Genomic DNA, 26,900 nt, shown 5'->3' on the forward strand with positions numbered 1-26,900 from the left:
GACAGACACTGCGTGACACACGTGACAGGCACACGCGTGACAGGCACTGCGTGACACGCACACGCGTGACAAAAGATCCCCCATATAGCCTGTAACAGACTGTAGGGGCAAGTGCTGTTAGCGAGCACCTATGAAGGCCGGAACGGTACACGAGGGGGTGGGTGGCCAGCACCACGCCCGACCGCCTTTGTGTCCCTAGTGGCAATGTTTACACACCGCACCAGGTACTCATTTGAGGCTGAGTCGACCTAGGGGAGGCCCGGGACCGGTTCAGATAATCGTCACTGGTGTTGGCCGTGAGCGGGAATCGAACCCGGGTCGCCAGGTCCATAGCGCAGCGCGCTAACCGCTACAGGCACTGCGTGACACGCACACGCGTGACAACGCCTCACACCAACGCCACCGGATCGATCCCAGGCAAGGGAACAAACATCCCTGGTGAAGACCCACTGGCGATTACAATTCACGCAAAAGATTTTACGTAATTTCATTTTGTCATCCCAAGGAGACAGAATTAGCACCTCCTGAAGCGGTAACATGCTGTCCTATTAATGCTAATCGATACGTTAATGATGTTAGAGATGTTGCAGAGTGTTAATAAAAGCAAAATATGTGCTTTCATGACCGACGCATTAGGTGAACCCAAGATTCAGAAATTGGGAGGCGTAATAGAGGGTACTGACACGCGAGTGAACGATTTAATCGGCTGTTTTGATGAGCGCACCTGCCTCTCTCCACGCGCGAGCCCACAGCAACCGAACAAGAAAAGGGGAATCGCCTGGTGCTCTTCTCCTGTGGCCGGGAATTGCCTTCCCATGGGCTCTGAATCAAACGCAAAAAATATTCTATGGGTCTTTCGGTAAAGCCACGTAGATAGAAAATAAAATAAAAATAATAACAATATCACGACGTTTCGATCGCGACACAAGCAATCGTCTTCAGGTGAAAAAAAAGACCCAAAGAATATGAATTCCTGCAGTCGCGAAAGCTTTAATTCAAACAAATAAAAGTTAAACTAATTTTTATTGTAACCAGGCAAGGCTCACCAAGCTACGTGGCTCTCTTCTTCAGAAGCGACCTGCCGATCACGAATGATGGCAGCTCAACCAAGCGGCTTTTCATCATCGCTTGGAAATCCATAGCAGCTCAATTCTCCGAACACATGACGTTGATTCTAAATGTGGAGGGGAAAACCGGAGGACCCGAAGAAAAATCCACGCGACCACGGGGAGAGAGAGTCACGCAGACTCCTAATACTGGTAGGAACGAAGTTGTAAACTGAGTGTACCAGCCTGCAATAGATTAATGTGTCCGTCCGTCCGCCCGTCCCCTTTCAATACTTTAACGAAGTGATTTAACGAAGTGAAATCTCGTGCTGTTGGGTGTAAAATCAGCAATAGACAGCGCAGAGACTTGATATGTCTTATTGCACCCAACATTTGGAAGTCACATTATCTCATTTGCGAACTTCGCTTTTGGGGATGTGGCAAATTCACACACAGCCCACAGCCGAATACCATTTGCGAGGCGAGGTTCGAAGGCACCATGACGTTACTTTGCCAATGTTCCTACCAGCCCACCCTGCAGGGACCTGTTATACAGCAGCAGCAGCAGGCGTCAGGGTCGGGATCGAATCCACGACCTCTTGCATACCAGGCAAGGGAGATAACATCTCCCCTAGCCACCGCAACGATAATGTAAACTCATTAGCTTCGGGTGTTAAGCACTTATTAATGTATGTATTTGTCTACGGGGTGGCAGCGCAGTGGTAAGACTTGCGTCTCGCAGCAAGTAGTACCTGGGTTCTATTCCTGACTGGGGCGCCGCTCTCTGCGTTTGCGTGTTCTCTCTTTCTCTCTGTCTGTTCTGCATCGGTTTCCTCCGAGTTCTCTCGTTTCCTCCCAGAGTTAACAGAAACCTCCATTGGAATGTAACCGGTATCGCTCAAACATCACAATTACAAACCATTACCTGCAAATCCCTCAAGTGGGATTCAGAGATAGCGGCAGCAGCAGCAGCAGCATCGTCCACTGACCGCAAAAATCTCGTCTGGACGACTCCCGAACGAGACGCCGGAAACTCGGGGAGACTTTCCTGGGTAGGCAGTAGAATAGCGATGCCACTATTTGATTCCTTTAAACTTTTTGAATCCCACACTTCCCTCATTACTGCCAACTTTCCCTCTGTGATAGAAAATCTCACTGGTCTTCAGAGCGCCGCGGTGGAGAGATGTTAACTAGCTCGCCTGGTGTGTGTGTCCGTTTGTTAAACTTCTTTGGCACCGTATGTAGCCAACCGTGCTAATCGGAGATGCAGGGGAAGGACAACAAACTAAACACAGAAAGCAGTTCTAAAGAAATGTATTTGTCAATCTAGATGATTTAAAAGTGCATAGCTCCAGTGGCTGTCCATAATATCGGAAGGAAGAGCGTTCCAGATGGCCACAGGAGTGCATCCGAGAGCGCGCGATGCGGTGACCACCGTGGTCGTGAAAACCGGAGGACCCGGAGAAAATCCACGCGACCACCATGGCGAGAGAAAGAGTGGCACGCCAACTCCACAAATATACAGCAGCAGCAGCAGGCGTCGTCGTCAGGCTCGGGATGGAACCCACGACCCCCTGCGCACCCGGCGAGGGAGTCAACATCTCGGGGTGGGTCTCACCACGAGGCGGTGACGTCGGCCTGCCGGAGGCCTCCGTCATTCGGCAGCGGAGAGCTCACGGACGGCGCTTTGGGGCCGCGCGACGGGCCCCTAACCCCGACTTCCGATCGGCCCCGTTTCATATTTTGACAACGTGCAGAGAGGCGCGCAGAGGAGCACAGAGTGTCTCGCTGTAAGAAGCCCACGTGACATCTATAACGGCACACCGCAAAGTCACGGTGACACGCGCGCGCGGTGTTAAAGGATCAGCGGAGACGCGGACTATCTTACAGAGAGGTTGGAGTGACCATGATAACGCTCAGTACAATGGCAAAGCGAACGCAACCCAAGCCAAATGAAACGCGCCCTTCTCTCCTGTTTAGCGCCTCTTGATATATGATATAAAATTAGATTACCACATTAACGGTAAGGTGTTTAAGTCGGCATCTTAGCTGTTATACGTCTAAATAAACTGGATAAAAACAAACTGGATGTCGCGTGCGATGTGCCGTGCTTGCACTGGTGTGCGTACAGCAGGAGAAAGTTGGGGCGGGAGGACGTGTGGAGGGAGCCCTTTTCACCACTCGAGAACGCGATGTGGTGAAGCATGTTTTTTTCCCCCATCAAAGTATCGGGTACAGGCACGTATCGGCCTACAGCTGCTCATGTCACGATACCTTTTACATTCACGCATCATCATTGACACACTTTGTTGATTTCCTTCCACGTATTGCACATTGCCATAAACTGCTCACTTGACCCAGAGGCAAGCCTGATAGATGGCCGTTGTAACCCAACTGCCAAAGCTTCCAGTGCCATCCAATTTGCTGGCTCTGTAGCACGACCAGCTGCCATTCTTGGGTCATTCCTTGGTCTCTTAGGAATGTCGAATGCCCCCATGCTTGGAGGAATGGACCCACTTCTTGACCCATTTCCTGACGTTGTGCTGTTGTTGTTGCTGCTGTTGTTGTTGTTGTTGCCAGGGGGCAGAGTTGACTTCGTACGTATGTTGAACTTCTTTTGCACCGTACGTGGCCAACCGCACTAATCGGAGGTGCGGGGGAAGGACAACAAACTAAACACAACAAAGCATCCATAATAGAGGTTTTTTGTCTTAAGGCTTTTGCTTCACTGAAGTTAATATTTGGTTTTGGCAATTTGCTGTTTGATCATGGGGGAGATGTCTAACTGCTGATTCCAGCAATGATCTCATCGACAGGGATTGTTCGTGGGGCAACAGCAAAGTTAAGACCTTTAGACAGGACTGAAACCATATCGCTGGAAAATTCAACGTGTCATGTCGATAACCGTTTTGTTTATAAAATGTTCATTTTTAGTTGAGAGTTGTTTGTTAGTCACTCTCGCAAACTTGTTAATTTGGGCAGTGTTAGTTTTGTAAAATACATTATCAGCTGATTGCTGTGTAATTGTGTCGATTATATTCCAGTGATCTGTAGAGACACAGTTACTAATTCTTACATGTAAGGACATTAGTGGTTTAGAAGTGTGACTTAGTTCACTTCTATTTTGCTGTATTCTCTGTTTTAGCAACAATTCACTAGCTTAATGTAGTATTATATTAGCTTTAAGTGACTTGATGTGATCAGTTACTTTAACTGCGTGTGGTATTACCTTTGAATCTCTGAATCTTTTGAGGAATGCCAGTCAAGAAAATTCGGAGAAACTCCGAATTAAGCGGATGAAGCTGTCGAAATGGTAAAATAACACAGTGTTTACCGCACAGAAATCTGCTCTTATCAAGACGCTCATTCATCGAGCTAAGAAAGTGTCACATGGTGACAGTCTGAGAAGTGAAATTAAACATGTTAAAGAAGCGCTGCAAATGAACGCTTACAATGATGCACAAATCAACAGGCCATTGAATGCCAAAACCAAATCAAATAACAAGAGCATTGAAACTGCCCAAGTAATTAAAACGATCAAAATACCGTACATTGCAGGAGTAACTGATAAACTAGCCAGATGTTAGGAAAAACAAAACATCCGAGTCAGATTTGGCACGGTACATAAAATACAGAATTTTATATCTGGTACAAAAGATGTATTACCGAAGCTATCAACAGAAGGTGTGTACAGGATTAACTGCACGTGTGGTAAATGTTATGTTGGGCAAACAGGACGAATGATCAGCACGAGACTAAAAGAACATGAGAGAAATATTAAATTCTCCCAAATGCAACTGTCAGCAATAGCAGAACACGCGTGCCAACAAGGACACTCAATTGATTTTGATAATGTTGAAGTTCTGTGCAAAACTAGCTACTACTGTCCAAGACTAATTAGAGAAGCTATCGAAATTGAAAGAAATAAAAATAACTTTAACCGTTCGGATAGCTACCACCTTAGTGCTGCGTGGAAGAGAATCCTCCAATAATACATTATTTAAATGCACGCCTATAAAGGGCAGCGTACTTCAATAGAGATTACGGTTGGTAGGGCTATTTTAATACACACAATAGACAGGAAGGACAAGTTCAAAGGGCTCGCATAATGCACATGCATAATGTACGTTGCTTCAGTAATCCCCCCGACACCTTGTGCAAGAGCGCAGAAGCGTGGTCACCACATCTACGCCTCTATATAAGGAACGAAACAGTAAGACTTCTCCACAAATCTGGCTGTCGCCTGATGAAGCTAGTTGTAATTACTGGCGAAACGTCGTACTCTGTAAATGTTGTGGCTTGGCTCTCCAACACACCGGTGTGCTGTACTAGTGACGAATTGGCATGTTCTATTTACGGGACAAACCTTACTAGTTGGCTGTGTCAGGTGGTGGCGGGTTTTAACGACACATTTATATATTTACGCGATCTAACCCAAAAAAAATCTATTATGGATGATATTGGTCGCGAAAGCCTGCGTGTTAAACTCATAAAAAAGCAGTTGTAAAATAATTAGTTTTCAATTTTTATTTAAAATTGCATAGCTCCAGTGGCTTCCTAATATCTGATGTGCAAAAGCGCATCTGAAAATACACGATGCGATAATGACCAGGGGAATTCACGTGGTGATGGTTCATGCTCCTTGACGAGATCAGCGAGGTATTGTGCTTCATTTGAGGCAAGCGTTCAGTGTGTAATAAGCGCGACCTTAAAATGTAGTCATTTGGTAATCGAAAGCCAACACAGCTCAGCGAGCACCGGATGTACACGGTCGGATCTCGTGGTACCCCGTAATGACGCGTGTCAAAGAATTCTGTCTGCGCTGCAGCTTGCTAAAGATTTTTGCCAGACGTCCCGTAGAGTAGCGATTTGCAATAATCAAGCCTTGTCGATAACACGCTACACGCCACCATATTGGTGGCGTCACGACTTAATTGTGGCTGAATGTGTCGTAAAAGTGCGAGACCCGGAGCTTCCTCCTCCTCTGCGGGTGAGAAAGGCGCTCCTCGCGCGGGGTTGCGTGAATTTGTTTGCGACGGAGTTCGGCATAAAATTCCTAATCTAATTTCAATATTCCATCTCCACCGTGAGCAACGGTTCGCCCCTTCTCACACGAGGTGCTCCAATTTTAGTGAATTGGCAATCATTGACCTCTTTCCCCTCCGACATGTCCTTTGTGGTTTCAGACAATTATCTCTCTCCGTTTGTCTTCCAATCTCTCCCTGCCGACTTTTAATGCATTGCCCAACACCATGTATAAGTAAATCCATTATGTAAAGTACAGTAAAACCTTGGATTGCGAGTAACTTGGTCTGCGAGTGTTTTGTAAGACGAGCAAAAATGTTTAATATTTGATGAACGAGCGAGGTATTGCAATACGAGCAGTGTACGTGTACACACATTGTCTGCCGAGCGTCAGGTGATCACAACTGATATACGAGTGCTTTGGCTTACAAACACGTTTCCGGAACGAATTATGCTCGCAATCCAAGGTTTTAAAGTAGTGACATTTATGTCATCAGTTTCCTCCTCTTGGCATACGAATCTCGAGCGTAGACTTCGCCTAAAATTACTGTGATTGCGGTAATGACTATGACTTACCCTTGGCCTCACTTTGGCACCAATGAAGCGCAAACTTTGCATCGATGCAGTCTGCGACCACTTTCTCTATTCAATATCCCGAGGAGGGAGACGGTCCGATGGAATATTCATCACCGCTGTTGGCCGTGAGCAGGAATCGAACTTGGGTGTCAGGGTTCGTAGGGCGGTGCAGCGCTAACCTCCGCAGTACCACTCCCCACACACTGACAAAGACAAAGATCCCCCGTATAGCCTCAACAAACTGCTGAGGAAAGTGCTGTTAGCGAGCACCTCTGAAGGCCAAAACGGCACACTAGGGGGTGGGTGGCCAGCACCACGCCCAGCAATGCGCCAGATAGGCCCTGGTACAAGGATCCTCCACCATGCCCCGCCTCCTTTGTCTCCCCCAGTGGTGATGTTTACGCAACGCACTGGGTACTCATTTGAGGCTGAGTCGACCTAGGAGAGGCCCAGGACAGGTTTAGATAACCGTCACCGGTGTTGGCCGTGAGCGGGTATGGAACTTGGCTTCACCGGGTTTGATTCCCGGCCACCTTTGTCTCCCCAATGGTGATATTAACACACTGCATTGGGTATTTATTTGAGGCTGAGGCGACCTAGGGGAGGCCCAGCACCGGTTCAGATAATCGTCACTGATGTTGGTGGCCGTGAGAGGAAGTAAAATTCGGGACGTCGGATTCGTAGTCACCGCTCCCCACATACTGACACACACAACAACTGCCATTCGCCACTAAGTGGCGGTGACGTCACCACGACGCTTGTGCCAGGCCATGTGCACCTTGAGGCCAAGTGAAGTGTCGAACGCCCGCGGGCAGGAGGTCACAGGGCAGACCCAGGTGCCACGGGTCGACTGACTGAGATGACTGGCTGGTGCACCACCTGTGCCCCCTACTGTGCCAACCTGCTGTGCTTTAGCCACCCGGTGCTCCGCTCGTTGTTGTGAGCGTCGCTCCTCCGCCCTCCGTTGTTGTTGGAGGGCGACTACCTCCAACTGCCCAATAGCGTCCTTCACGAGCCTCCTCCACAGAGGTCGATCTTGACACCGCTGGTACCAGTCATCGGTAAGTCCACTTAGCGGGCTACATGACCCAGCCAACGCAGCCTTGCCTGCCGGAGGAGCTCACCGATGGGACCTTGGCCAGATCTTTCAAGGATTTTTGAGCTCCTCACACAATCCAGCCTGGTTAAACCCAGGATGGATCCTAGGCAGGCCAGCCTAAATGTTTCCAACCGGCGAAGATGCTCCATTAAGGGGATCCACGTTTCGCAAGCGTAGAGAAGGGAGGGAATGACCGTGGCCGAGAAGACCTGAAGCTTAGTGCGGAGCGACAGACCAGGTAGCTTCCACACAGCGTTACGCAACCGATGAACAGATATTGCCGCTCGACTGATTCGGAGTGAGACCTCTGCTGTTAAACTGGAGCCGGTCACACACACCCACATGCTGACACACACACCCACATACTGACACCCACACCCGCATACTGACACCCACACCGACACACTGACACACACACTGACACACACACCCACATACTGACACACACACCGACATACTGACACACACACTGACACACTGACACACACACCCACATACTGACACCGACACCGACACACTGACACACACAACAACAACAACCGCCATTCGCCACTAAGTGGCGGTGACGTCACCACGACGCTCGTGCCAGGCTATGTGCACCCTGAGGCCACGTGAAGTGTCGAACGCCCGCTGGCAGGTCACGGGGCAGACCCAGGTGCCACGGGTCGACTGACTGAGATGACTGAGATGACTGGCTGATGGACCACCTGTGCCCCCTACTGTGCCAACCTGCTGTGCTTTAGCCACGCAGCGCTCCGTTCGTTGTTCTGAGCGTCGCTCCTCCGCCCTCCGTTGTTGTTGGAGAACGACTACCTCCAACTGCCCAGTAGCGTCCTTCACGAGCCTCCTCCACAGAGGCCGATCTTGACACCGCTGGTATCAGTCATCGGCAAGTCCACTCAGCTCCACGTCCTCCTGTACCACATCACTCCATCTCTTCTCTAGCCCGTGCCACGCCCACTTAGCCCCCTCAATCCGGCCGAACAAAAGCTGTTTCGGCATGCGGTGGCTGGGCATGCGGGCTACATGACCCAGCCATCGCAGCCTTCCCCGCCGGAGGAGCTCACCGATGGGACCTTACCCAGATCTTTCAAGGATTTGTGAGCTCCTCACACAATCCAGTCAGGTTAAACCCAGGATGGATCGTAGGCAGGCCAGCCTAAATGTTTCTAAACGGCGAAGATGTTCCATTAGGGGGGTCCACGTTTCGCAAGCGTAGAGAAGGGAGGGAATGACCATGGCCGAGAAGACCTGAAGCTTAGTGCGGAGCGACAGACCAGGTAGCTTCCACACAGCGTTACGCAACCGATGAAAAGATATTCCGCTCGACTGATTTGGAGTGAGACCTCTGCTGTTAAACTGGAGCCAGTCAAAAGCACACTGCCCAGGTATGGGAAACTCTCCACTCTCTCCACAACTGCCCCATCACCGATTGGGAGTTGTGGGGGTGGAGTGTCCGATGGTACAAAATACCCAGGCAGGTGCTTAGTTTTGGTGGGGCTGATGGTAAGGCCCCACCTCTTAGTGGCACACTCCAGTCTCAGCAGCAGCGTCTCCAACTCCTCCTCTGAATGAGCAGCTATTACCAAATCATCAGCATACATAACGTGGTTGAGCAATAGGGAGCCATCCCTTGACCGCACCCGGGCCTCGATCAGCCTCCCATTATATCTACCATATGGAGATTCCCCCGGTACAGCTATTGAAGGCTTCACGAACTACGTGGTCAAAATAGATGTTAAATAATGTGGGAGCCAGAGGACATCCCTGTCGCACCCCAAGGTGTACAGGGAATGGCTCTGACTCCCGGCCACGTAGTTTTACCCGGGCCCGCTCACCATCATGAAGGTCCTTAATGATCCTGAGCAGAGGGTCAGGTACTCCAAAAGCACGAAGAACAACCCAGAGCCCAGGCCTACCGATGGTATCATAGGCCTTGACCAGGTCAATAAAGCAGAGATGTAGGTCTTGTTGGAATTCCCTACACCTCTGCTGTAGCAGACGGACAGAAAATATGGCATCTGTGCAGGACCGCCCTTTCCTGAAACGGCATTGGGGCTCCGCAAGCCTCTCCTCAGCGTGCCTGGCAAGGCGATGCTGAATAATCCTTGCCAGGACCTTTCCGGCACACTGAGGAGTGAGATGCCCCTGTAGTTGTTACAGTCTGTGCGGTCCCCCTTCTTAAAAAGGGGGACCACCAGGGCATCCTTCCAATCCTGTGGAATCCGTCCAGTGGTCCAGACCGTTGTTATGGTGTCATATAGGGCAGTCTGTGCACAAACGCCACCCTCCCTCAGCATTTCGCTTGGGAGATCATCTCTGCCCGCTGCCTTTCCTGGTCTCAGACTCCGGATTGCCTTCAGTACTTCCTCAACAGATGGCACCTCAGCCAGCCTTTCACAGGGGGTGACTTCTTCCAATATTTGAGGCACCGCAGCCTCAGCAGGTCATCCTCACTTTGTGCCACGATGTTTTCCTGGCTGAGGGATTTTCCCTCCCCCAGGACCTCACAGAAATGCTCAGCAAATCTGCAAACCTGTTCCTGGGGGTCGGAGATTGGATCACCGTTTTTTCCCCTATTGATGGTAATAGGTGTGGCGCTGCAGGTTACTTTTTTGATGGAGTTAAATAGAGATTTGTGATCACGGGCCACTGAGGCAGACTCCATCTCCTCAGCAACCCGCGACCACCACCCATCCTTGCAGCGCCACACGGCTCTCCGAACCTCCGAGCGAAGGCTGCGGTAAGCCTCCTCATTCTCTGATGTGGGATTCTGTAGCCGATAACAGTGGGCCTGTCGCTTTTTCTCAACCATCCTGAACAACTCCTCTGTCATCCAGGGTCTCTGGGGAGGTCTGGACCGCGTACCCAAAGCAGCCATTGCAGCTGTATGAGTCACAGTTCTAAACCTCGCCCATTTACCCTCGACATCAGGAGGAGTCGGGGACGATGCCAATCCCAGCCGCAAGCGATGATGAAATTCTTGCTTGCAACTTTCATCAAATAACTGAGACGAGGCCACTTTATGTTGGAATGGGGTCCTGGGTGTACACCCACCACCGGAGTGGAAGAATGGCAGGCGCATCTTACAGATGACTAGTCAGAGGGCAGATCAGCTCCACGGTAGGTCCTGGTGTCAAGGACATGGGCTCGCATCCGCTGGTCCATCACTGTGTAGTCCAGCAGATGTTCTTGCTTGGACCCGGCATACAACCATGATGTTGTGTGGATGCGCCGATGCCGGAACAGCGTGTTGGTAATTACAAGCCAATGGGCTGCACAAAAATCTAGCAGCCTCCTACCGTTGTTATTGAGCTGATCTGGCCCATGCCCTCCAATCACTCCAGACCAGGTGCCAGTATCATGACCAACTCGGGCATTGAAGTCACCCAACATGATGACTCTATCCCGAGGGGCCACTTTAGCCAGCACCTGTGACAGGAGGTCACAGAAGGCATTTGACTCATCGCCTTTGCCTGCATCCCTCCACGGATGTTCATCTTTGGTGGGGGCATAAGTAACCATGACCACCATTCCTCGCCTCCGGTTGATGGGAAGGCGAGCCCAAAGTAGCCTGGGGCTTACAGCTTCCCACACCTCACCGCCACGCTCCCACGCCCCCTTCATTATTTTGTTCAAAAGAAGAGCCACACCCTGTTGTTTGGCAGTCTGCTGCCCCGAGTAGAGGACTGTCCACCCCTCATGGTGGCAGGAGCCAGAGCCGGTCCACCGGACCTCCTGAATGCCACATAGATCCAGGCGGTACCGGTCCAGCTCCCGACAGAGGAGTGGCAGCCTCTCCTCCGCTGTGAGCGTTCGAACATTCCACGTGGCCACCCGTAGTGGCTTTTCGTTGTTTCTGGAGGAGCCCCGAGGGTAGACATTCAATCTCCTGGCTCCGCCAATTGGGGTTTGGCCAGGAGACGTCATAGACGCCTGACCCCCCGGGGCCTCCGGCACAAGCTTATTAGTTACATATTTCACCCACACACTGACACCCACACCTACGGCATGATAACACCCCTCGTAAAACATCACGTCTCCCTTGTACAGGGTTTTAAGGTTGGGTTGTAATTTAGATGCTCAAGGTATCCAATTTGTAACAGCAATTTACATAAACTTGAAAAACGATGTACTATTCATAATGACCTCGTTTATTCTTCTAAAAATGTTTTTGCAAAAAAACATTGAGAATAAATGCAGCAATTTTTTCACACATAATGACAATATAAAAAACCATCAGCAGACGATGCCTCCTCCGTATTAGGTTTTTGGGTTAGATCGCGTGAATATAAATTTGTTGTTAAACCCCTCACCACCCGACACACATCTATCTAGCCCAAAAAAACCTTTATCATGGATAATATTGGTCGCGAAAGCCAACGTGTTAAAGCGATGTCTCCTTCTCCGCGTGTCCGTCTTTCCACGTCGCTTGCAACCCGGCGGCCACAGCACCGCCTGCGTGGGAGTGCACCTCGCCAGCGGCACTGCGTGCATACACAAAGCAGGCACTGCGTGCGTACACAGTCACTGCGTGCGTACAGTCACTGCATGCGTACACAGTCACTGTGTGCATACACAAAGCAGGCACTGCGTGCATACACAAAGCAGGCACTGCGTGCGTACACAAAGCAGGCACTGCGTGCGTACACAAAGTGGTCACTGCGTGCGTACACAGTCACTGCGTGCGTACACAAAGCGGTCACTGCGTGCGTACACAGTCACTGCAGGCGCCACTGATCGTGGTGGTGTCCGGCTTCGACAAAACAACGGGCAGCCTCGGCAGCAGCACACCTCGGTGGGGAGATGTTAACTACCTTGCCGGGTATGCAGGAGGTCGTGTGTTCGATCACGACCCTGACGCCTGCTGCTGCTGTATATTTGGAGTTTGCGTGTCTCTCTCACCGTGATCGTGTGTTTTTACCCTTCACATTTAGAAACAACGTCACGCGTTTAGAGTATTTGGCTGCTGCTTGAAATGTCCACGTGATGATGACGATAAGCCCACTCGTTGAGCTATCATTTGTGATGGCCAGGTCGCTTCTGAAAAAGAGCTACATAGCTCAGTGGGGCCTAACCTGGTGAAATAAAAAAAGTTTAGTTTAATAAGTAAAAAAGAATTGCCTGAGAATAGAACGGCACGCTTCTGTCACTGGTGGGGAACGGCGTTGATGGCCGAATCGCGCCACGCATTTTCCGCAAACGTCAAAAAAAATCACGGGAGGTATCGAGATGTTCAAACGCCAAATATATACGTACCGCGAGGCGTGGTCATGTCTGTGCACATGTTTCATTTCTTTTGCGCCCGTACGTAGCCAACCGTGCTAATTGGAGGCGCGGGGCAAGTCTGCGCTGACCACACATCACGCTTGTGGTAAATCATGCAAAGAAACGTGCTTTGATAATAGTGTACGCATTGTCCTTGAAACTGATTGGCCTACAACAAAGACAGCCTCCTCCACGTGTGCGCCTGTGCTAAAACTTTGACAACGCACGATCCTATTTGGCATCGTGCGTTTATTGTGCATTTTATAAATCCGATTTTCAAGAAAAGCAATAACGAAAAGAAACGGACGTGTTCATATTGAGGCAAACACAAGCTACGTGGAGATCAACGCGCTATGTGCATTGGTAAAGTTGATTAATTTTCATTGCCCGCAGAGCGATTAGAAATGTAAATCTTTAACAAAACGACACACGGAATCGAAAGTGCTGCTGGGGGCGAGATCGTCATTGCTATCGTCACCAGCGATGGCGGCTGCAGAGCGTTGCGTAGCCGCGACACCGCGTAGCCCTGTAGCTGCGTAGCCGCGACACCCCGTAACCCCGTAGCTGCGTGAGCCACTTTACCGTCGCTTCAATCCCACGTTTCTCTGCTCGTAAATGGCTCGAGTGAAGGGGCTGGAACAACAACAACAACAACAACAAAAATCTAAGTAATTGGGGAAACTGGGTCACGGCACACATTCAACAACAAGCGCGGCCACCGCATGCGAGGCAGGCGGCGTATGAGGCAGCAGCAGCAGCAGGAGCAGCAGCAGGCAGCAGCAGCAGGAGCAGCAGCAGGCAGCAGCAGCAGCAGCAGGAGCAGCAGCAGGAGCAGCAGCAGGCAGCAGCAGCAGGAGCAGCAGCAGGAGCAGCAGGAGCGCCGCGACAATCAGAGACCTGGACAATGTAAACATCACATACGTTACAAAATGCCTCGCTACGGTTAATTAGCCAAGCGAAAAGAATCAAATCAAAACGTGACCGTAAGCCTTCCCCCATCTCGAGGAAGGTCAACAGGTAAATGTGTTTTTGTTCTCCATAATAATAAAGCACTTTTGGGTGAGATGGTGTAAATATAAATGTGTCGTAGCTTTCTCAGACGGTACCGATTCATCATTTTTGGCTTAGCCCACGGAACGATCTGTGCCCAAATCTGTCATTAAGAAACCTGCAGCTCACGACAAATGAAATCATCAAGTGGCGTCGGAAGCATTTAAACAAAGAGCCAGTTACTCTTCATTTGGAGTTGGCTTGTTCCTTCTCCCCGTGGCCGCGTGAGTTTGTCTCTCCGGGTTCCTCCGGTTTTTGCCTCCACATTCTGAATCAACGTGCATTCGGATTATTTGGCTGCTATGAATGTCCTAACGACGATAAAAGCCACTTGTCATTGAGCTTGTCAATTTGTGGCCAGGTCGCTTCTGGTGAAGATCTGTACCGCCTGAAACGTCTCAACGAGCGCCGCGCCCGTAGCAGGCAGTGCCCACTCAGTGAGAACACTGAATAAAAGCAGCGCGTGAACCTTGTCTCATTCGCCTTGCTATACCCACTATAATCACCCAGGAATGTCTGTCCTTACCGCTCGTGACGTCACTCCACATCGCCCCCCCCCCCATTCATAATAATTAGCGGGTGACGTCACTCCACATGGGGGGGGGGGTGAGGCGCCTCCTCCCCCCTCCTCGGCGTCAACTCACAACCCTCACTACAAAGGCAGAACCCTCATCACGTCACGTGATCTCCGTCACGCTGTTGTTGAGACAGAAGTAAAAAGGACGTCATGCTGAACAAGGGATTATAACCTAAAAATGAAACAAGTCTGTGTCACCGCGCCCTTACAAACTGCACGCGCGGTAATGCAATGAGTATCACGTCGCGTTCTGATTTTCGCTTGCAAGTTTCAAATTTACAGCAATATGTCTTTGGACGGGCAAAAGGCGAATTTCATAATATTGATCCTGGGTGACAGATCTTTCTCATCTGCAGCACCACATCTCTGGTACAACCCCTCAAGAGCAATCGGCACACTCTTGACTCCATCAACACCACCACCACACTCACAGTCCCAACCCAACACCACGGATTTTTGCACACAACAACGACGAACTCACAGCCACAACGTCCCTTATCAACAGTTTGCGCGACGCTAGACGGTGTATATATATCTGTATATATATGTATTTCTCATTGTATTGTCATAGCAATGGCCGTGCATTGTCACTGTGTTCAGAGCCGACACGTTGATCTTGAGCACGCAAAACGCGTCGAAGAGAGACGGGCGAGTTGCAGGCCACCGACGTTGTGTCAGCAGCAAAGCACTGGCACTAACATTCCGCGTTACTCTAACATTCCGTGTTACACTAACATTCCACGTTACTCTAACATTCCGTGTTACTGTAACATTCCGTGTTACTCTAACATTCCGCGTTACTCTAACATTCCGTGTTACTCTAACATTCCACGTTACTCTAACATTCCGTGTTACTGTAACATTCCGTGTTACTCTAACATTCCGTGTTACTCTAACATTCCAAGATACTCTAACATTCCGTGTTAATGTAACATTCCGTGTTACTCTAACATTCCGTGTTACTGTGACATTCCACGTTACTCTAACATTCCGTGTTACTCTAACATTCCGTGTTACTGTAACATTCCGTGTTACTGTAACATTCCGTGTTACTCTAACATTCCGTGTTACTGTAACATTCCACGTTACTCTAACATTCCGCGTTACTGTAACATTCCGTGTTACTCTAAAATTCCGTGTTACTGTAACATTCCACGTTACTCTACCATTCCGTGTTACTCTAACATTCCGTGTTACTGTAACATTCCGTGTTACTCTAACATTCCGTGTTACTCTAACATTCCGTGTTACTGTAACATTCCGTGTTACTCTAACATTCCGTGTTACTCTAACATTCTACGTTACTCTAACATTCCGTGTTACTCTAACATTCAGTGTTACTCTAACATTCCGTGTTACTCTAACATTCCGTGTTACTGTAACATTCCATGTTACTCTAACATTCCGTGTTACTCTAACATTCCGTGTTACTCTAACATTCCGTGTTACTCTAACATTCCACGTTACTCTAACATTCCGTGTTACTCTAACATTCCGTGTTACTGTAACATTCCGTGTTACTCTAACATTCCACATTACTCTAACATTCCGTGTTACTCTAACATTCCGTGTTACTGTAACATTCCATGTTACTCTAACATTCCGTGTTACTGTAACATTCCGTGTTACTGTAACATTCCATGTTACTGTAACATTCCGTGTTACTGTAACATTCCACGTTACTGTAACATTCCACGTTACTGTAACATTCCGTGTTACTGTAACATTCCATGTTACTCTAACATTCCGTGTTACTGTAACATTCCGTGTTACTGTAACATTCCGTGTTACTCTAACATTCTACGTTACTCTAACATTCCGTGCTACTGTAACATTCCACGTTACTCTAACATTCCGTGTTACTCTAACATTCCACTTTACTCTAACATTCCGTGTTACTGTAACATTCCGTGTTACTGTAACATTCCACGTTACTCTAACATTCCGTGTTACTCTAACATTCCGTGTTACTCTAACATTCCGTGTTACTATAACATTCCGTGTTACTCTAACATTCCGTGTTACTGTAACATTCCGTGTTACTCTAACATTCCGTGTTACTGTAACATTCCGTGTTACTCTAACATTCCACGTTACTCTAACATTCCACGTTACTCTAACATTCCGTGTTACTCTAACATTCCGCGTTACTCTAACATTCCACGTTACTCTAACATTCCGTGTTACTGTAACATTCCACGTTACTCTAACATTCCGCGTTACTCTAACATTCCGTGTAACTCTAACATTCCGTGTTACTCTAACATTCCGTGTTACTCTAACATTCCGTGTTACTGTAACATTCCACGTTACTCTAACATTCCGTGTTACTGTAACATTCCGTGTTACTGTAACATTCCACGTTACTCTAACATTCCACGTTACTCTAACATTCCACGTTACTCTAACATTCCGTGTTACTGTAACATTCCGTGTTACTGTAACATTCCGTGTTACTCTAACATTCCGTGTTACTCTAACATTCCGTGTTACTGTAACATTCCGTGTTACTGAAACATTCCGTGTTACTCTAACATTCCACGTTACTCTAACATTCCGTGTTACTGTAACATTCCGTGTTACTCTAACATTCCACGTTACTCTAACATTCCGTGTTACTCTAACATTCCATGTTACTGTAACATTCCGTGTTACTCTAACATTCCACGTTACTCTAACATTCCGTGTTACTCTAACATTCCACGTTACTCTAACATTTCGTGTTACTCTAACATTCCACGTTACTCTAACATCCTGTGTTACTCTAACATTCCGCGTTACTCTAACATTCCACGTTACTCTAACATTCCGTGTTACTGTAACATTCCACGTTACTCTAACATTCCGCGTTACTCTAACATTCCGTGTTACCCTAACATTCCGTGTTACTCTAACATTCCACGTTACTCTAACATTCCGTGTTACTCTAACATTCCGTGTTACTGTAACATTCCACGTTACTCTAACATTCCATGTTACTGTAACATTCCATGTTACTCTAACATTCCGTGTTACTGTAACATTCCACGTTACTCTAACATTCCGCGTTACTGTAACATTCCGTGTTACTCTAAAATTCCGTGTTACTGTAACATTCCACGTTACTCTACCATTCCGTGTTACTCTAACATTCCGTGTTACTGTAACATTCCGTGTTACTCTAACATTCCGTGTTACTCTAACATTCCGTGTTACTCTAACATTCCGTGTTACTGTAACATTCCGTGTTACTCTAACATTCCGTGTTACTCTAACATTCCGTGTTACTGTAACATTCCGTGTTACTCTAACATTCCGTGTTACTCTAACATTCCGTGTTACTCTAACATTCCGTGTTACTCTAACATTCCACGTTACTCTAACATTCCGTGTTACTCTAACATTCCGCGTTACTCTAACATTCCGTGTTACTCTAACATTCCGTGTTACTGTAACATTCCGCGTTACTCTAACATTCCGCGTTACTCTAACATTCCGTGTTACTGTAACATTCCGTGTTACTCTAACATTCCGTGTTACTCTAACATTCCGTGTTACTCTAACATTCCACGTTACTCTAACATTCCGTGTTACTCTAACATTCCGCGTTACTCTAACATTCCGTGTTACTCTAACATTCCGTGTTACTGTAACATTCCGCGTTAATCTAACATTCCACGTTACTCTAACATTCCGTGTTACTCTAACATTCCGTGTTACTTTAACATTCTACGTTACTCTAACATTCCGTGTTACTCTAACATTCCGTGTTACTCTAACATTCCGTGTTACTCTAACATTCCGTGTTACTGTAACATTCCATGTTACTCTAACATTCCGTGTTACTCTAAGATTCCGTGTTACTCTAACATTCCGTGTTACTCTAACATTCCACGTTACTCTAACATTCCGTGTTACTCTAACATTCCACTTTACTCTAACATTCCGTGTTACTGTAACATTCCGTGTTACTGTAACATTCCACGTTACTCTAACATTCCGTGTTACTCTAACATTCCACGTTACTCTAACATTCCGTGTTACTATAACATTCCGTGTTACTCTAACATTCCGTGTTACTGTAACATTCCGTGTTACTCTAACATTCCGTGTTACTGTAACATTCCGTGTTACTCTAACATTCCACGTTACTCTAACATTCCACGTTACTCTAACATTCCGTGTTACTCTAACATTCCGCGTTACTCTAACATTCCACGTTACTCTAACATTCCGTGTTACTGTAACATTCCACGTTACTCTAACATTCCGCGTTACTCTAACATTCCGTGTTACTCTAACATTCCGTGTTACTCTAACATTCCGTGCTACTCTAACATTCCGTGTTACTGTAACATTCCACGTTACTCTAACATTCCGTGTTACTGTAACATTCCACGTTACTCTAACATTCCACGTTACTCTAACATTCCGTGTTACTCTAACATTCCACGTTACTCTAACATTCCACGTTACTCTAACATTCCGTGTTACTGTAACATTCCGTGTTACTCTAACATTCCACGTTACTCTAACATTCCGTGTTACTCTAACATTCCGTGTTACTGTAACATTCCGTGTTACTGAAACATTCCGTGTTACTCTAACATTCCACGTTACTCTAACATTCCGTGTTACTGTAACATTCCGTGTTACTCTAACATTCCACGTTACTCTAACATTCCGTGTTACTCTAACATTCCGTGTTACTGTAACATTCTGTGTTACTCTAACATTCCACGTTACTCTAACATTCCGTGTTACTCTAACATTCCACGTTACTCTAACATTTCGTGTTACTCTAACATTCCACGTTACTCTAACATCCTGTGTTACTCTAACATTCCGCGTTACTCTAACATTCCACGTTACTCTAACATTCCGTGTTACTGTAACATTCCGTGTTACTCTAACATTCCGTGTTACTCTAACATTCCGTGTTACTCTAACATTCCGTGTTACTGTAACATTCCGTGTTACTCTAACATTCCGTGTTACTCTAACATTCCGTGTTACTGTAACATTCCGTGTTACTCTAACATTCCGTGTTACTCTAACATTCCGTGTTACTCTAACATTCCACGTTACTCTAACATTCCGTGTTACTCTAACATTCCGCGTTACTCTAACATTCCGTGTTACTCTAACATTCCGTGTTACTGTAACATTCCGCGTTAATCTAACATTCCACGTTACTCTAACATTCCGTGTTACTCTAACATTCCGTGTTACTTTAACATTCTACGTTACTCTAACATTCCGTGTTACTCTAACATTCCGTGTTACTCTAACATTCCGTGTTACTCTAACATTCCGTGTTACTGTAACATTCCATGTTACTCTAACATTCCGTGTTACTCTAAGATTCCGTGTTACTCTAACATTCCGTGTTACTCTAACATTCCACGTTACTCTAACATTCCGTGTTACTCTAACATTCCATGTTACTGTAACATTCCGTGTTACTCTAACATTCCACATTACTCTAACATTCCGTGTTACTCTAACATTCCGTGTTACTGTAACATTCCATGTTACTCTAACATTCTGTGTTACTGTAACATTCCGTGTTACTGTAACATTCCATGTTACTGTAACATTCCGTGTTACTGTAACATTCCACGTTACTGTAACATTCCGTGTTACTGTAACATTCCATGTTACTCTAACATTCCGTGTTACTGTAACATTCCGTGTTACTGTAACATTCCGTGTTACTCTAACATTCTGTGTTACTGTAACATTCCGTGTTACTGTAACATTCCATGTTACTGTAACATTCCGTGTTACTGTAACATTCCACGTTACTGTAACATTCCGTGTTACTGTAACATTCCATGTTACTCTAACATTCCGTGTTACTGTAACATTCCGTGTTACTGTAACATTCCGTGTTACTCTAACATTCTACGTTACTCTAACATTCCGTGTTACTCTAACATTCCACGTTACTCTAACATTCCGTGTTACTCTAACATTCCACTTTACTCTAACATTCCGTGTTACTGTAACATTCCGTGTTACTGTAACATTCCACGTTACTCTAACATTCCGTGTTACTCTAACATTCCACGTTACTCTAACATTCCGTGTTACTATAACATTCCGTGTTACTCTAACATTCCGTGTTACTGTAACATTCCGTGGTACTCTAACATTCCGTGTTACTGTAACATTCCGTGTTACTCTAACATTCCACGTTACTCTAACATTCCACGTTACTCTAACATTCCGTGTTACTCTAACATTCCGCGTTACTCTAACATTCCACGTTACTCTAACATTCCGTGTTACTGTAACATTCCACGTTACTCTAACATTCCGCGTTACTCTAACATTCCGTGTTACTCTAACATTCCGTGTTACTCTAACATTCCGTGCTACTCTAACATTCCGTGTTACTGTAACATTCCACGTTACTCTAACATTCCGTGTTACTGTAACATTCCACGTTACTCTAACATTCCACGTTACTCTAACATTCCGTGTTACTCTAACATTCCACGTTACTCTAACATTCCACGTTACTCTAACATTCCGTGTTACTGTAACATTCCGTGTTACTCTAACATTCCACGTTACTCTAACATTCCGTGTTACTCTAACATTCCGTGTTACTGTAACATTCCGTGTTACTGAAACATTCCGTGTTACTCTAACATTCCACGTTACTCTAACATTCCGTGTTACTGTAACATTCCGTGTTACTCTAACATTCCACGTTACTCTAACATTCCGTGTTACTCTAACATTCCGTGTTACTGTAACATTCTGTGTTACTCTAACATTCCACGTTACTCTAACATTCCGTGTTACTCTAACATTCCACGTTACTCTAACATTTCGTGTTACTCTAACATTCCACGTTACTCTAACATCCTGTGTTACTCTAACATTCCGCGTTACTCTAACATTCCACGTTACTCTAACATTCCGTGTTACTGTAACATTCCACGTTACTCTAACATTCCACGTTACTCTAACATTCCGTGTTACTGTAACATTCCACGTTACTCTAACATTCCACGTTACTCTAACATTCCGTGTTACTCTAACATTCCGTGTTACTGTAACATTCCACGTTACTCTAACATTCCGTGTTACTCTAACATTCCACGTTACTCTAACATTCCACGTTACTCTAACATTCCGTGTTACTGTAACATTCCGTGTTACTCTAACATTCCGTGTTACTCTAACATTCCGTGTTACTCTAACATTCCGTGTTACTGTAACATTCCACGTTACTGTAACATTCCACGTTACTCTAACATTCCGTGTTACTGTAACATTCCACGTTACTCTAACATTCCGTGTTACTGTAACATTCCACGTTACTCTAACATTCCGTGTTACTGTAACATTCCGTGTTACTCTAACATTCCACGTTACTCTAACATTCCGTGTTACTGTAACATTCCACGTTACTCTAACATTCCGTGTTACTGTAACATTCCGTGTTACTCTAACATTCCGTGTTACTCTAACATTCCACGTTACTCTAACATTCCACGTTACTCTAACATTCCGTGTTACTGTAACATTTCACGTTACTCTAACATTCCGTGTTACTGTAACATTCCGTGTTACTCTAACATTACGTGTTACTCTAACATTCCGTGTTACTGTAACATTCCACGTTACTCTAACATTCCGTGTTACTCTAACATTCCACGTTACTCTAACATTCCGTGTTACTCTAACATTCCGTGTTACTCTAACATTCCGTGTTACTCTAACATTCCGTGTTACTCTAACATTCCGTGTTACTGTAACATTCCGCATTACTCTAACATTCCGCGTTACTCTAACATTCCACGTTACTCTAACATTCCGCGTTACTCTAACATTCCGTGTTACTCTAACATTCCGTGTTACTCTAACATTCCGTGTTACTATAACATTCCACGTTACTCTAACATTCCGTGTTACTCTAACATTCCACGTTACTCTAACATTCCGTGTTACTGTAACATTCCATGTTACTCTAACATTCCGTGTTACTCTAACATACCACGTTACTGTAACATTCCGTGTTACTGTAACATTCCACGTTACTCTAACATTCCGTGTTACTCTAACATTCCGTGTTACTCTAACATTCCGCGTTACTCTAACATTCCGTGTTACTCTAACATTCCGTGTTACTCTACCATTCCATGTTACTCTAACATTCCACGTTACTCTAACATTCCGTGTTACTATAACACTCCGCGTTACTCTAACATTCCGTGTTACTCTAACATTCCGTGTTACTCTAACATTCTACGTTACTCTAACATTCCGCGTTACTCTAACATTATGTGTTACTGTAACATTCCGTGTTACTGTAACATTCCGTGTTACTCTAACATTCCGTGTTACACTAATATTCCACGTTACTGTAACATTCCGTGTTACTGTAACATTCCACGTTACTCTAACATTCCGTGTTACTCTAACATTCGCGTTACTCTAACATTCCGTGTTACTCTAACATTCCTTGTTACTCTAACATTCCGCGTTACTCTAACATTCCGTGTTACTGTAACATTCCGTGTTACTCTAACATTCCGTGTTACTCTAACATTCCACGTTACTCTAACATTCCGTGTTACTCTAACATTCCGTGTTACTCTAACATTCCGTGTTACTCTAACATTCCACGTTACTCTAACATTCCGTGTTACTCTAACATTCCGCGTTACTCTAACATTCCGTGTTACTCTAACATTCCGTGTTACTCTAACATTCCACTTTACTCTAACATTCCACGTTACTCTAACATTCCGTTTTACTCTAACATTCCACGTTACTCTAACATTCCGTGTTACTGTAACATTCCGTGTTACTGTAACATTCCGCGTTACTGTAACATTCCGCGTTAATGTAACATTCCGTGTTACTCTAACATTCCGTGTTACTCTAACATTCCGTGTTACTCTAACATTCCGCATTACTCTAACATTCCACGTTACTCTAACATTCCGTGTTACTCTAACATTCCGTGTTACTCTAACATTCCGTGTTACTCTAACATTCCACGTTACTCTAACATTCCGTGTTACTGTAACATTCCACGTTACTCTAACATTCCGCGTTACTGTAACATTCTGTGTTACTGGAACATTCCGTGTTACTCTAACATTCCGCGTTACTCTAACATTCCACGTTACTCTAACATTCCGTGTTACTCTAACATTCCGTGTTACTGTAACATTCCACGTTACTCTAACGTTCCGTGTTACTGTAACATTCTGTGTTACTGGAACATTCCGTGTTACTCTAACATTCCGTGTTACTCTAACATTCCGCGTTACTCTAACATTCCACGTTACTCTAACATTCCACGTTACTCTAACATTTCGTGTTACTCTAACATTCCGTGTTACTCTAACATTCCACGTTACTCTAACATTCCGTGTTACTCTAACATTCCGTGTTACTCTAACATTCCACGTTACTGTAACATTCCGTGTTACTCTAACATTCCGTGTTACTGTAACATTCCACGTTACTGTAACATTCCACGTTACTCTAACATTCCACATTACTCTAACATTCCACGTTACTCTAACATTCCACGTTACTCTAACATTCCGTGTTACTCTAACATTCCGTGTTACTGTAACATTCCACGTTACTCTAACATTCCGTGTTACTGTAACATTCCACGTTACTCTAACATTCCGTGTTACTCTAACATTCCGTGTTACTCTAACATTCCGTGTTACTCTAACATTCCACGTTACTCTAACATTCCGTGTTACTGTAACATTCCACGTTACTCTAACATTCCGAGTTACTGTAACATTCTGTTTTACTGGAACATTCCGTGTTACTCTAACATTCCGCGTTACTCTAACATTCCACGTTACTCTAACATTCCGTGTTACTCTAACATTCCGTGTTACTGTAACATTCCACGTTACTCTAACGTTCCGTGTTACTGTAACATTCTGTGTTACTGGAACATTCCATGTTACTCTAACATTCCGTGTTACTCTAACATTCCGCGTTACTCTAACATTCCACGTTACTCTAACATTCCACGTTACTCTAACATTCCGTGTTACTCTAACATTCCGTGTTACTCTAACATTCCACGTTACTCTAACATTCCGTGTTACTCTAACATTCCGTGTTACTCTAACATTCCACGTTACTGTAACATTCCGTGTTACTCTAACATTCCGTGTTACTGTAACATTCCACGTTACTCTAACATTAGACATTACTCTAACATTCCACGTTACTCTAACATTCCACGTTACTCTAACATTCCGTGTTACTCTAACATTCCGTGTTACTGTAACATTCCACGTTACTCTAACATTCCGTGTTACTGTAACATTCCACGTTACTCTAACATTCCGTGTTACTCTAACATTCCGTGTTACTCTAACATTCCACGTTACTCTAACATTCCGTGTTACTCTAACATTCCGCATTACTCTAACATTTCGTGTTACTGTAACATTCCGTGTTACTGTAACATTCCACGTTACTCTAACATTCCGTGTTACTCTAACATTCCGTGTTACTCTAACATTCCGCGTTACTCTAACATTCCGTGTTACTCTAACATTCCGTGTTACTCTAACATTCCGTGTTACTCTAAAATTCCACGTTACTCTAACATTCCGTGTTACTCTAACATTCCACGTTACTCTAACATTCCGTGTTACTCTAACATTCCGTGTTACTCTAACATTCCGCGTTACTCTAACATTCCGTGTTACTCTAACATTCCGTGTTACTCTAACATTCCACGTTACTCTAACATTCCGTGTTACTCTAACATTCCGTGTTACTCTAACATTCTACGTTACTCTAACATTCCGCGTTACTCTAACATTATGTGTTACTGTAACATTCCGTGTTACTGTAACATTCCGTGTTACTGTAACATTCCGTGTTACTCTAACATTCCGTGTTACTGTAACATTCCACGTTACTCTAACATTCCGTGTTACTGTAACATTCCGTGTTACTCTAACATTCCGTGTTACTCTAACATTCCGCGTTACTCTAATATTCCGTGTTACTCTAACATTCCACGTTACTCTAACATTCCGTGTTACTCTAACATTCCGTGTTACTCTAACAATCCGTGTTACTCTAACATTCCGTGTTACTCTAACATTCCACGTTACTGTAACATTCCGTGTTACTGTAACATTCCGTGTTACTCTAACATTCCGTGTTACTCTAACATTCCACGTTACTGTAACATTCGTGTTACTGTAACATTCCGTGTTACTCTAACATTCCGTGTTACTCTAACATTCCACGTTACTGTAACATTCCGTGTTACTCTAACATTCCGTGTTACTCTTAACATTCCACGTTACTCTAACATTCCGCGTTACTCTAACATTCCACGTTACTCTAACATTCCGTGTTACTGTAACATTCCGTGTTACTCTAACATTCCACATTACTGTAACATTCCGTGTTACTGTAACATTCCGTGTTACTCTAACATTCCGTGTTACTCTAACATTCCACGTTACTGTAACATTCCGTGTTACTGTAACATTCCGTGTTACTCTAACATTCCGTGTTACTCTAACATTCCACGTCACTGTAACATTCCGTGTTACTGTAACATTCCGTGTTACTCTAACATTCCGTCTTACTCTAACATTCCACGTTACTGTAACATTCCGTGTTACTCTAACATTCCGTGTTACTCTAACATTCCACGTTACTCTAACATTCTGCGTTACTCTAACATTCCACGTTACTCTAACATTCCGTGTTACTGTAACATTCCGTGTTACTCTAACATTCCACGTTACTGTAACATTCCGTGTTACTGTAACATTCCGTGTTACTCTAACATTCCGTGTTACTCTAACATTCCACGTTACTGTAACATTCCGTGTTACTGTAACATTCCGTGTTACTCTAACATTCCGTGTTACTGTAACATTCCACGTTACTGTAACATTCCGTGTTACTCTAACATTCCACGTTACTCTAACATTCCGTGTTACTCTAACATTCCGTGTTACTCTAACATTCTACGTTACTCTAACATTCCGTGTTACTCTAACATTCCATGTTACTGTAACATTCCGTGTTACTGTAACATTCCGTGTTACTCTAACATTCCGTGTTACTGTAACATTCCGTGTTACTCTAACATTCCACGTTACTCTAACATTCCACGTTACTCTAACATTCCACGTTACTCTAACATTCCGTGTTACTCTAACATTCCATGTTACTCTAAAATTCCGTGTTACTGTAACATTCTGTTTTACTGGAACATTCCGTGTTACTCTAACATTCC

At 45.3% G+C, this 26,900-nt stretch overlaps 1 protein-coding gene across 2 annotated transcripts in view; it reads right to left on the minus strand.

The window, feature by feature from the left end:
* Positions 1 to 26,900, minus strand: part of PEMT (phosphatidylethanolamine N-methyltransferase) — a 100,942-nt gene that overhangs the window by 11,575 nt on the left and 62,467 nt on the right. Inside the window, exon 7 of one of the 2 annotated variants that reach the window (XM_032960966.2) lies at positions 11,883 to 13,647. The exons of the other annotated variant lie outside the window; for it this stretch is intronic. Coding sequence (XP_032816857.2) covers positions 13,593 to 13,647 — 55 coding nt within the window. The 3' untranslated portion in view covers positions 11,883 to 13,592. Of the gene's footprint in view, positions 1 to 11,882; positions 13,648 to 26,900 lie in introns of those variants that run through there. 2 annotated transcript variants of the gene reach the window in all.

This window comes from Petromyzon marinus, chromosome 26 (genome assembly GCF_048934315.1).
Source record: "Petromyzon marinus isolate PM22_M1 ecotype Great Lakes invasive population chromosome 26, UKy_Petmar_22M1.pri1.0, whole genome shotgun sequence".
Taxonomy (NCBI): Eukaryota; Metazoa; Chordata; class Hyperoartia; order Petromyzontiformes; family Petromyzontidae; genus Petromyzon; species Petromyzon marinus.